At 39.6% G+C, this 12,522-nt stretch overlaps 1 protein-coding gene across 3 annotated transcripts in view; it reads left to right on the top strand.

Annotated features, from left to right (window-relative positions):
- bcar3 (BCAR3 adaptor protein, NSP family member) overlaps positions 1-8,631 on the top strand; it is a 116,902-nt gene extending 108,271 nt beyond the window's left edge. For all 3 annotated transcript variants that reach the window (XM_043698829.1, XM_043698831.1, XM_043698830.1), the window contains 4 exons: positions 1,459-1,630; positions 2,802-2,913; positions 5,537-5,743; positions 8,134-8,631. In XM_043698829.1, the coding sequence (XP_043554764.1) occupies positions 1,459-1,630; positions 2,802-2,913; positions 5,537-5,743; positions 8,134-8,315 (673 nt within the window). In that variant the 3' untranslated portion in view covers positions 8,316-8,631. The remainder of the gene's footprint in view (positions 1-1,458; positions 1,631-2,801; positions 2,914-5,536; positions 5,744-8,133) is intronic.
- The last annotated feature ends 3,891 nt before the right edge of the window (positions 8,632-12,522 follow it).

Here is a 12,522-nt window from a genome sequence, read left to right as displayed (position 1 = left end):
TCTCTGGATTCATTTAAGAAGGAGTTGGATAGAGCTCTCAAGGATAGTGGAATCAAGGGTTATGGAGATAAGGCAGGAAGAGGATACTGATTAGGAATGATCAGCCATGATCATATTGAATGGCGGTGCAGGCTCGAAGGGCTGAATGGCCTACTCCTGCACCTATTGTCTATTATCTGTCCGGAGATGAGTGGTTGAGGGGGTGAGTGAAGCAGTACTTGAGGATCTGATGGGCTGCCTCATTGTCATCTATTCAGTAGATTGCGTGTTACAAGTTTCACTTGCAACATTTGAGCACAAATTCCAGAGTGACACTCCAGTATAGCACTGAGGTGGGTTTTTCTACCGTAGGAAATGCTTGGAAGAAGCATTATACCTCACAGGTGGATTTAAGACATTGTGTGGTACTCGTTCAAACAGCCAACTCCACTAAAATCAGAGGTTCTGGTCATTATGAGATAATGCACTTTGGTAGGAAGAATAGAGCCATAGACTCTTTTCTAAAAGGGGAAAAGTTTCAGAAATCTGAAGCACAAGGGTACTTGGGAATCCTAGTTCAGGATTCTGTTAAGGTTAACATGCAGGTCCACTTGGCAGTTAGGAAGGCAAATGCAAAGTTAGTATTCATTTGCAAAAGGGCTAGTATACAAAAACAGAATACACTGACGAAGCTAAGGGTCTTGTCAGACCACATTTGAATATTGTGAGCAGTTTTGGTCCTCGAATCTAAGGAAGGATGTGTTGGCATTGGAGGGATTCTGGAGGAGGTTGACAAGAATGATTCTGGAGCTGAAGGGTTTTTCTTATGAGGAGTGATTGAGGTCTCTGGGTCTGTACTTGACAGAGTTCAGCAGGATGAGGGGGGAATCTGATTAAAATCAATAGAATACTGACAGACCTAGGTAGAGTGGACGTGGAGAAGATATTTTCACCAGTAGGACCTGAAGGCACAGCCTTAGAGCCGGATGGTAATGAATCTGTGGAATTCTTTGCCACAGGAGGTTGTGGAGGCCAAGTCATTAGCATATTTAAGACAGGGATACATAGGTAAGAGGACCAAAGGTTACAGGGAGAAAGCAGGGGAATGGGTTTGAGAAACACATCAGCCATGATCGAATGGTGGAACAGAATGGCCTTACCCTGCTCCTATATCTTACGGTCTTACCATGTTGCTTTTAGCAGGACCTTGCTATGTGCTTTTGATTGCTACATTTAGTTGGCTATAAATATTTGGGATGTCCTGAAATCATGAAAAGCATTATTTGTGTGCACATTCTTCAAATACTTCCTTTACCAACAGCAGGATAGTATTTAAAGGGCTGTAATGATGACTTTTTAAAAGAACATTAATTTGTTTTATGTTATCTTAAAGTTAAAATATTTGACTACCTCATGATTTAGAATTGGCTTACCATCCTGGGACCAGATCAGTAAATAAAACTGCTTTAATTTTCCCAGGTATAATACTCTAGCTATTGGGATAGCTGTGGATGTCTTGGGTTGTACAGGGAGTGTTCAAGAGAGAGCTGCTGTATTAAGTAAGATCATCGAAGTGGCCCTGGAGCTGAAATATTCCATGGGAGATCTGTATGGCTTCTCTGCTGTTATGAAAGCACTGGACATGCCCCAGGTATCTCCTTTCTTGTATTTTGAGCACAAAATTGCCCAGTTTAAGTTAATCAGATTATTACTGAATATCTTAGGTAAAGGTAAAGGCAAAGTCACCATTGTCCTACTGAACCATAGAGCTTTTTTTTTAAAAGAATATTCACTCACAAAATTGAGTGTTACTGATTAGGTCAGCATTTATTGCCTAGATGGCAGTTTAAAAGTCTATTAAGCTAGACCAGGTAAGGACAGCTAATGCCTTCCCTAAAGGGCACTAATGGACCCGATGTTTTCTCTGACAATCGCCAGCAGTTTCATGTTCATCATTAGACTCTTAATTCCAGATTTTTATTGATAGTGGATTCCGCCATCTGCCATTGTTGGTTTTGAACCTGGATCCCTAGCACATTATCTAGGTCTCTTAGATTAATAGTATAGCAATAATAACTCAAGGCTATTGCCTTCCCAGATGCTCTGATTAAACAGAGAGAGATGATTGGTGGCAGTTTAACCACCTCAGGGAAGAGGAGAGGTTGCGAAGGAGAGACCTTCGTGGTACCCTCAGCCAATGCAGGAATTGAACCCATGCTTTTAACGTCGCTCTGTATTGTAAACCAGACAGCTAGCCAACTGAGTTAACCTAGACATAATGAATATTATTGAAATTCTACCCTAGCAAGATTTGCTGATCAGTACTGGAACCATACTGTGAAGGAAGTGCCCAAGTTTGATGACTTTTAGTCTGATCAGCTAAGTTTGTAGAAATTTCTAAAATGGCTTTCATACTCTTGCCGAAGAAATAATCAAATGGGATTAGTGTAGATTTAGTTTGGTTTTGTGAGTAAATACTTGATGGACTGAAGGGCCTGTTTTGTATTTTATAATTCTACAATGTCAACCTCATCTGAGTAGAGGTGACAGCTGAGAATAGCTCCTATTCCATATTGCTAATCTGTGCTACCAGAAACTATGTCAGTGTGCAAGTGTGCAGTATGGACAGTGTCTAATTCTGCCTGCCCTCCTCTATGTTTGCCACACACTAGGAACAAAGTACTGGAGGTATGCTGTGGCTTTGAACTGAGACAAAAAATTTGGATTTATGCTGGTGTGGATGATTTGCTGCAATTATTGTGGGAGACATCTATTCATTCAATACATGTATTGTTCTAATGTTATTTTTTATACCTGCATAGATTACAAGGTTAGAGGAAACTTGGACTGCACTGCGACGTACACACACGAGAAGTGCCATTGTTTATGAGAAGACACTTAAACCATGCATCAAAGCTTTAAACGAGGGAAGAGGTAAGAGTTTAGGATGATTCACCCAGGAAGCAGCAGACCATTTAATCTGATGCAATTTAAAACAATGCGGGAGACTTTAGTTCCTAACACTGCCGTAAACCTGATGTGGAACAATATTCACTATATTGGACTGGGGTGGACAATGCTAAAAATCACACAACACTAGGTTATAGTCCAACAGGTTTACTTGGAAGCACTAGCTTTCGAAGTGCTCCTTCATCAGGTGGTTGTGGAACAGAATCATAAGACACAGACTTTATAGCAACAGGATTGCAGTGTCATGGAATATAATCTTAAACTAAATTTGTTTATGTCTTCCATCTTTTAGAATGACCATGTTAGTTCCAGTTCCTTCATATGTAAATCCCAAAAAGTTCTGGGATTTACATATGAAGGAACTGAAACTAACATGGTCATTCTAAAAGATGGAAGATGTAAGCTAAATTTATTTAGAACATAGAACATAGAAGAATACAGCGCAGTACAGGCCCTTCGGCCCTCGCTGTTGCGCCGATCCAAGCCCACCTAACCTACACTAGCCCACTATCCTCCATATGCCTATCCATCCTCCATATGCCTATCCAATACTACATTCCATGGCACTGCATTCCTGTTGCTATAAAGTCTGTGTCTTATGATTCTGCTCCACAAACACCCAATGAAGAAGCAGTGCTTCAAAAGCTAGTGCTTCCAAATAAACATGCAAATCTCATCAGCTGCAGCACAGTTGTTAGTATGCTTGTCTCTGGTTCAGATTCAATTGGAGTAGAGCAATCTAGGTTGACTCTCCGATGCAATAGTGAATGAGTGCTGTACTGTCAAATGTCAACTTTCAGACAAAAAGTTAAAATGATGCCCTGTCTACCCTTCAGGTCCAAGTAAAGATTCTAAAGCACTGTTTCTAACTTGGGAGTTTTCCCTTGTGTCTTGGCCAATATTTATCCTTCAATTGAAATCATGAAATAACAAATTATATGGTCAGTATCCCATTGCTATTTAAGGAAACTAACTTGGACCTATTAGTTACAACACTCCTACAATGTTGATATCACTTCAAAAGGCCCTCACTGTACATTGTGATGGAATGTGCAGTGATCATGAATGGCACTTGATAAAAAAATCAATCCCAAAGCTTTAACATCATCTAAGGCACGAGATGGAAGTGGGATAGAATATTCTCCACTTGCCTGGATGGATGCAGTACCAACAAGAAGCTGAACACCATCCAAGACAAGGCACCCCGTCCAACATGTTTCCATCGTTCAGCAAGGCTTCTTCAACAGCATCTCCCAAGCCTGTAACTTTTATTGCCTAAAACGTCAAAGGCAGCAAGCAGATGGGAAAACCATCTGCAGGTTCCTCTCCAATCTATACACCATCTTGACTAGAAATATATCACTATTACTGTTGCAACATCCTGGCATTCTCTCCCTAACAGCACTGTTCATACTGCTACACCACATAAAGCTGCTCACCACCTTCTCAAGGAATTGGGCAATAATAATCAAAACCTGTGAATCAATAAAAGATCAAAAATACAAATCAGTCTTTAATTGAAGTTTTCCACCTGCAAAAATCTGCTTCACAAAATCTCAGAGCAGTGCAAACCAAAATAGAGTTAGTAAAATGAAAATGTTAGTTGTCAATTAACAAATAAAAACACTTCTGAAGAGGGCACATGGAAACCAGGAAAGTCCCAAGATCTTTTCTTAGTTAAGGAGGGAGTGGAGAAACACAAGGTGTAATTTGTGTTGCTAACTTGTTTGAAAGCAGTGCTTTGATGTTGGCTGGATGTTGGATTAGGCCCTGCTGATTGAATAGCTATCTGACCCTTTGCTTCCCAGGGTTCTAAAGCGAAGAATAAGCACTTCAGTGAGATATCAGTTACCCAGCACGCAGCCATTGGTAATCAGTTTCTCTGGAGAAGATTGCAGGAAGTAAAAGCATTTGTAGTATTTATGATTAAAATTAATTTAAAAATTGCTGTGGTGAGATCTTATGCAAAATTGTAGGAAGAAGGAAATTGTATCACTTTGAAAGCAGCTTAAAGCATGTTATCTACCACATTACACACACAAAACAAACAACTATGAAATTGCTGTATAAAACTCAGTAGGTCTGGCATAATCTTTTTTAGATTAGATTACTTACAGTGTGGAAACAGGCCCTTCGGCCCAAAAAGTCCACACTGCCCCGCCGAAGCACAACCCACCCATTCCCCTACATTTACCCCTTACCTAACACTATGGGCAATTTAGCATGGCCAATTCACCTGACCCTGCACATCTTTGGACTGTGGGAGGAAACCGGAGCACCCGGAGGAAACCCACGCAGACATGGGGAGAACGTGCAAACTCCACACAGTCAGTCATCTGAGGCGGGAATTGTACCCGGGTCTCCAGCGCTGTGAGGCAGTAGTGCTAACCACTGTGCCACCCACAACTGTGGAGGGAAAGCAGAGTTAACATTCTGAAGAAGGGTGTATGAACCCAAAATGTTTACTCTGCCTTCTCTCCACAGATTCTGGGCAACCTGCTGCTTTTTTACAACAATTTCTTATTTAACATCTTGTTGTGATCTGCTAGATGGTGTTTTATTGTTTTGTCTGTTTTACCCCCTTCAGAGGAGATCGCACTCAGTAAGACAACAGTTCCATACATTATGCCTCTCATTACTCTGATGGAGCGGGAGTTTGTCACCTTTGAGGCCACTGAGTTATGGGAAAGCATTGATGAGGGTTGTGAAATAATGCTCAAACACCTGGAAATGGCACGCATCTTCACATACAATGCTGCAGTGTATGAAGCTAATGCAAAACGGATTCTTACAGGTGAGGGTCTCGACTATTGAATGGAGAAACATTGCAGTCAGTTGATTTGAGATCAAACTGAGAGAACTTTGATAAGTATTGATCAAACTGAATGTTCACACCCCGCACATGTAACAATATTAGTTTAATTAAATGCTGCACAAAAAAAACATTAGGTTCTGGAATTCCTATGTCATGAACAACTGCTGTATGATAAAGGTCAGCATGATGTTTTCTTAAATAACCAGTTCCACATTCTCAATTTGTTGAGCTGCATGTTTTTAAATAACTTTACTCCAAACTTTACCAAGCAATTCCTGAATTGTTTTTGATATAAGACATTGTCTTATGGGCTCAGGCTTAGAGGGCCGGAGAGCGTGTTCCTGGGCTGTAAATTTTCTTTTGTGAACTGAGATTCTTTTGCCAGTCATGTAGTTTCCTCAGACTGAGGTAATCTGCTACTTTGAGAACAATTTATCCTTTCCAGTGCAGGATGGTGATATAATGGTAATGTTATTAGATTAGTAACCAGAGGTGCATGTTAATTCTTTGGGAACACAGGTTCAAACCCAATGATGGAATAAATCTACCATTAAGAAGCTAGCCCCATTAATCATGACCATGACATTTCCTTAAAGGGTCATTTCCTTGAAAAAAGGAAATCTGCTATCCCAACTTGATTTGGTCTTCGTTGCGCACAATGCGGTTGATTTGTAACTGCCTTCAGAAATGCTGAGCAAGCCCAGAGTTGTATCAAATCATTACAGAAAAGCCAAAAGTAAATCATTGTGGGAGTAACGACATCAGATTGACTGCAGGAATTCAAGACGGTGGCTCACTACGAGCTTCACAACAGCAATTGGAGATGGGCAATAAACACTGGCCATTCCTCCCATTCCATATAAGAATGAAAAAGGAACATATTTGCTAAAATGTTACAGAGTCAATACCCAATGCAATTAATACAACAACTTGTGGTGGGGAAGAGCTACCCTTTGGATTATGAATCACTACAAGTTTTGGTCTATTCATGCTGTTCCGTTATCAGCCACACAAAAACATCTCAAACTGAATCTACCCAGGGAGTTCCATGATGTTGCTATACTTTCACATTAGTATGTCTACAGAAAGTTAAGCTAATAGGAGCACAATAACAATAACTGATAATGACTTTCAATTATATTCTCTGGTCCAGAAAGTAAATAAGTTTGGAGCCTCATTCCTTTAGACAATAACAATGTTTTGTAATTTTATTCATTTTTTTTCTTTTCCATCCCTCACTTCTCTCAATCCAGTCTTCTTACCCTCTCTTTGTACCTGATTTGACTCTAATTTAAATTCCTCGTCAGCCCTTCATCTGTTTACTACTTTGTGGGAAAAGATCTGCCACCCTGCTAGCCCACGATAGGCCCATAAAAGCAAAATTGGTCAACGGTACCAAAAAACACCCAGAATGCCTCAGCAGGGACCAAGCAGGCTGACAAGCCAAACTAGACAGCACTCGCAGACAAGGGAATACACTTCAAGCTCCCACTAACAATGTCAGAGCAACACAACTATCCCAAACCCCCAAGGCTAGTTTCACAACCCAGCAATACCAAAACCACACAAAGAGCAGGTCAGACAGAAAGGCACCAGCAAGAGCACTGCTCCCAGGACAAGACAATGGAAGCACCTCACCACTTCAGAGGAGACATTAACACCTACTTGTGAAGAGGAATGGAACCATCAATACTGTCAGGATGTTGCATTGTGTGAAGGAACAGGACATTCATCCGATAACTATTTTCCGATAGTATCCTTGTAACTAGATTACTCCATTTCCAGATACATTGTATTTTCCCCATTCCTAATTAGCCTTAATGTACAGCATGATTATAAAAACTGGTCTTATCCTCAGCTCTGGGAAGAAAAATTCTTGACTGCCTGAGCAGACTGTCTGTACTATTTCAGCTTTAGTCAGTTTCTCTTCCTCGATATTGCTGTACGAATAAACTGTTTGTCAATTTCACTTTGAAATGTGTTTTGTGATCTCTAACTTAATCCTTTGATCTCATATGTTCCTTAGACCCACTTACCATCACTTTGTTCACTAGGGGTCAAAATGCCTGGATGCCTGCCAATTCTTAGTTCACACTTCCAACAGAAAAGATTGTGTCCATAAATAAGACAAAATGATGCACCTTATCACTAGATAAAACTATTTATTAACAATGAAGATCAACAAAGGCTAAGTAGATTGGGCTTGACATTCCTCTCCCCATCAAATTTATCCGTCCATAGATAGGTATTGACGTCTTCTACATCACCTAAATGTATGTTGAATTGCTCTGGAGTTGTTACTTCTACTGCTTTCTCTGGTACTCATTCATACCCTATATTTCTGAATGTTCTTATTTCTTTATTCTTAGGTTTCGAGTCTGATGAAGAACTTCTTGAGACATTTCAGACAGAGTTTGCAATGAGGCTGTTGTGGGGAAGCAAAGGAGCACAGGTTAACCAAAGTGAACGTTATGAAAAGTTCATGATGATTTTGATAGCTTTGTCACGGAAACTTGAACCGCCGTCACCACTTCGACATGCACAGCACTAAAGATCCCTGGAAATACAACCTAGAAGATTGTCTGTGGTCGAAGCACACTTCCTAATATATTCAACCATAATCAAGAAACAGTCAGTGTTTTAGCCACTCGCTGCCTAGGACTGGATTTCAGTAGCTTCTGCTTGCACAAGTTTAACATTCCAAATAAATTCTTAGAAGTAACTAATGGCAGGATAAAATTTGGAAGCACTCCATAGAATGTTCCTGTTGTCTCATATTAATCCTTTGAAACATGGTTGCGATGGGTTTTAATTTTCATTAAAAGGTATCGTGTAGCCAAAATAATAAGGATACTTGGAGGAGACTCTATGTAGCTATCCCCAAGTGATAGTTCAGGCCCCATGCCTGAAAGTTGCAAGCATGCAATGGGTAAATGGTCAAATGATGTTTCTTTAAATGTTGGTTGTTGTAAATATCAAATAAGGTAATTGCTTTTGCCAGAAGGTTTCAGTCATTTAATATATTTTCTTACTGTAATATCAATCAAGAATGTGTAAATAGGTTTATGTAAAAACAAAGACAATTACAAATGATATTTTATGCAGTACTGCAGAATTACAGTGCAGAAAGTGTATTAATGTAATCTAGTAAAAGAAAATGCACCATTTCTTTACAATGGCTGACTGTTGAAGTTTTTTTCTAGTGACTAGTTGTTCTCATATGGGAAGTGGAAACAAAATGAATGAGTGTTAAACGATGAGTTAGTTGAACCAGAACAGGTTGATAATTCTGCCCTTATCTTAAAGTTGTACACTGCTTTTTTTTATAAACATTTTCAACTTTTCCATTGAATGTTCTAATTCTGCATTTTATACATACAGTTCCTATAGAAACTTATGATGTAGTTGTACAGCACTCCGTTGCATGTCACAAGAGAATTATGGAGAAAGACCTTTTGCTTCATGTTAATTCATCTATCCAGTGAGATCCTAGCATACTTCCACTAATAAATCTCACCAAGAATCAATGACTTCAAAGGGGAAGGGAAGAGGAAGACAGCGTGCTTACCAGCTGCAGAAAAGCAGTGACTTCAGGTCCTATTGGGTTCATAATGTCAGATTTAAAATGATGCTACACAAATTACACATGTTCCTGAAATGCTGGTATAGTAATATTTTAGGTAGTAAGTCAGGATAAAACAATTACTCATCCAGCAACTATCTGATGCACGCAGGGTGAATAGGAGCTCAGGTTGGATGTTAATAAAATCTGAATTCTGTATGACATACAGCTGTGACACTCTAATAAAGACAGACATTAATGCATTTTAAAATAAATAGGTTAACAACTCAGCTAAACTAGAAGACTAAAGAATATTAGTATATAGCTTTGGAAGACAAGGAGTTGGTTATTTTATTGTGCACAAGCTCAACTTGTTTTAAAGCATGAAAATTGTTACCAGTGCCAAATCTTAGTTTGGTTCATTGAATGCAGCCACAGGATGCCTATACACACAGAGAATCCTGCCCATTATCAGCTTCATGCAGGGAAGATCCATTAACATTGTTGAATAAAATGGCAGAATTAGGATTACTTTCAATTTAAACTGTTATTTGGGCATTTAGGGATCTTGATACTTCTTTTGTGTCTGCCAAAATTAAGGGGTTAAAAAATGGGAAACTGATTTCATAAAACAATTCTAATGCTTCCATCAGCAAGGAACATTAAAATAATTATTTTTATTAAATTTTGATTACTCAAAGTTTACATCTCATTACAAGGCCAAAGAGAGCAAGAAGATTTTCAATTAAATTACCAATGTTTGCTGAGTTAGTTGATCTCTCATCAGCTTTTCAAACAGCCACAGTCCCCTCTGACTTGTAAAAGAGGGATTGTGTTTCTGTTCTTCATCACACTACAGAGCATGAACAAATAGATAACAATTTACAGATAACAATTCTCTCCATTTTGCTGTGGGACATAAAGGCATTTTATGACATCCTGCTGTTGCTACTGTGCCCAGAGGCAACTATACCAACAGATGTCAGGGATCAACCTTGGAGATCGCCTTGGGCTGGCTGCGTCAGCATCATGCTGCATAATATTTTAATGCATTCACCTTTGATTAGTCTGAGACTTTTGAAAAATGCAAATCTAGCATTACGAATCTTTTATCGTAGTCTTGTTTGTATGCAGGAAATATCAACTTATCTTTGAAACAGCAGGAATGATGCATAATTCAGTTGAATGCATAAAGCATGAGATAGATTTCTGAACAAAATGTCACACTGAGAAAGTCAACAAATTTGCATTTGTGAACATGCTGCAAACATAAAACTAAATCCTTCTTTTGTATATTTAATAGAAATGTGTAGAAGGGAAAGCTGCAATATTTCAAGCATAATGAATTTGCTGTAAAATGATAATGGTGATGTTCTAAGACCAAGCAAGTTTTGAAAATATAAGTCTTTCCAATGAAGAGGAAAAAGTAGATTTGAAAAAGTTAAGGAACATGTTCTGTTAAATTTTCAGCAAATCTACTTACTTCTCATTGCAGTTGATATCGTATCTCAATGCATTTTTTTCTAAAGCTATGCAATTTCATAAAATAGAAGTTTCCTTTCAAATATTAAATGTACTAAAAAGAATGGAGAGAAACGGACAAAAAAAATGTCATCCTTGGTCTCCATGCGTCACCAGAATTGTACATCTATGAAGGTGCATGGAGTTGTGCAGAGCCAATAGGATATCAGAATCTTCAGTGGGAGAGGCTTACATAGCAAGGTAAGTTAGGCTTTTGGCATCACTCCTACAGCAACCTGTAGATCTGATGTTTGCTATCACTCTCAAAATGATGTGTTGGGTACTTGAAATAACACAAACTTGCTTCTTTATTGTCTTACAACTTACATCGCAAAAATTTCCAATTTCTGGGAATGTCACCTGGCAATCTAAAAGTACAATCCTCTCCACTTCCTGCCTTCCTACTCACGTGCTGAAAAACGGTTCTGTTGCATTTTACCTATCATTGCTACTTCCCCTACTCTAAGGTGGCCAGATATTTTGGGTGGAATGTTGTTGAGCTATTGGAGGTATTGCCTGATATCTCTCTAGCTATCGATCAATCTATGCTGAAATACCAGTAACAGGGGTTCGAGGAATGAGGAGCTAACAAATCACAGATAATGTCAGGAATGGTGGTATGTGGTAGGGATCAGGAGGAGTGGTATAGGGAGTTAGCAGCAAGGGACTTGGGTGGCTGGGGGAATGGCTATCATTGATTTCCAATTCCTCAATCAGAAATCTTATCATGTGGCTTGAAAATCCACGTGCACCAGATCTGCTGTTTCCCATGTCCACTCGGCCTGTTTATATCCTCAAACAACACTAATAAATTTGTCAAACATGGTATCCTGTTTGTAAACCCATGTTGACTTTGCCTGATTTGAATTTTGGTTTTTTAAAATGCCCTGCTAGTTTTTCCTCAGTAGATTTCAACATTTTCCCAATATCAAAAGTCAGGCTGACTTATAATTTTTTCCATCTTGAATAAGGGCATTACAAAAGATGGGGTACTGGGCTAATGGTCGGATACTAGGTAGTGTGGATGAGTAGAGGGATCTTGGTTTCCATGTACACAGATCTTTGAAAGTTGCCAACCAGGTAAATAGTGCAGTGAAGAAGGCATATGGCGTACTGGCTTTTATTGGTAGAGGAATTGAGTTCCGGAGTCCTGAGATCATGTTGCAGTTGTATAAGACTCTGGTGCGGCCGCACCTGGAGTATTGTTTGCAGTTTTGGTCGCCATACTATAGGAAGGATGTGGAGGCACTGGAACGGGTGCAGAGGAGGTCTACCAGGATGTTGCCTGGTATGGTAGGAAGATCGTATGAGGAAAGGCTGAGGCAATTGGGGCTGTTTTCATTGGAGAAAAAAGGTTTAGGGGTGACTTGATAGAGGTGTACAAGATGATCAGGGGTTTAGATAGGGTTGACCATGAGAACCTTTTTCCACGTATGGAGTCAGCTATTACAAGGGGGCATAGCTTTAAATTAAGGGGTGGTAGGTATAGGACAGATGTTAGGGGTAGGTTCTTTACTCAGCGAGTCGTGAGTTCATGGAATGCCCTGCCAGTAGCAGTGGTGGACTCTCCCTCTTTATGGGCATTTAAGCGGGCATTGGATAGGCATATGGAGGATAGTGGGCTAGTGTAGGTTAGGTGGGCTTGGATCGGCACAACATCGAGGGCCAAAGGGCC

Source organism: Chiloscyllium plagiosum, chromosome 11 (genome assembly GCF_004010195.1).
Source record: "Chiloscyllium plagiosum isolate BGI_BamShark_2017 chromosome 11, ASM401019v2, whole genome shotgun sequence".
NCBI classification, from domain to species: domain Eukaryota; kingdom Metazoa; phylum Chordata; class Chondrichthyes; order Orectolobiformes; family Hemiscylliidae; genus Chiloscyllium; species Chiloscyllium plagiosum.
This window is presented reverse-complemented; position numbering and strand designations above follow the sequence as displayed.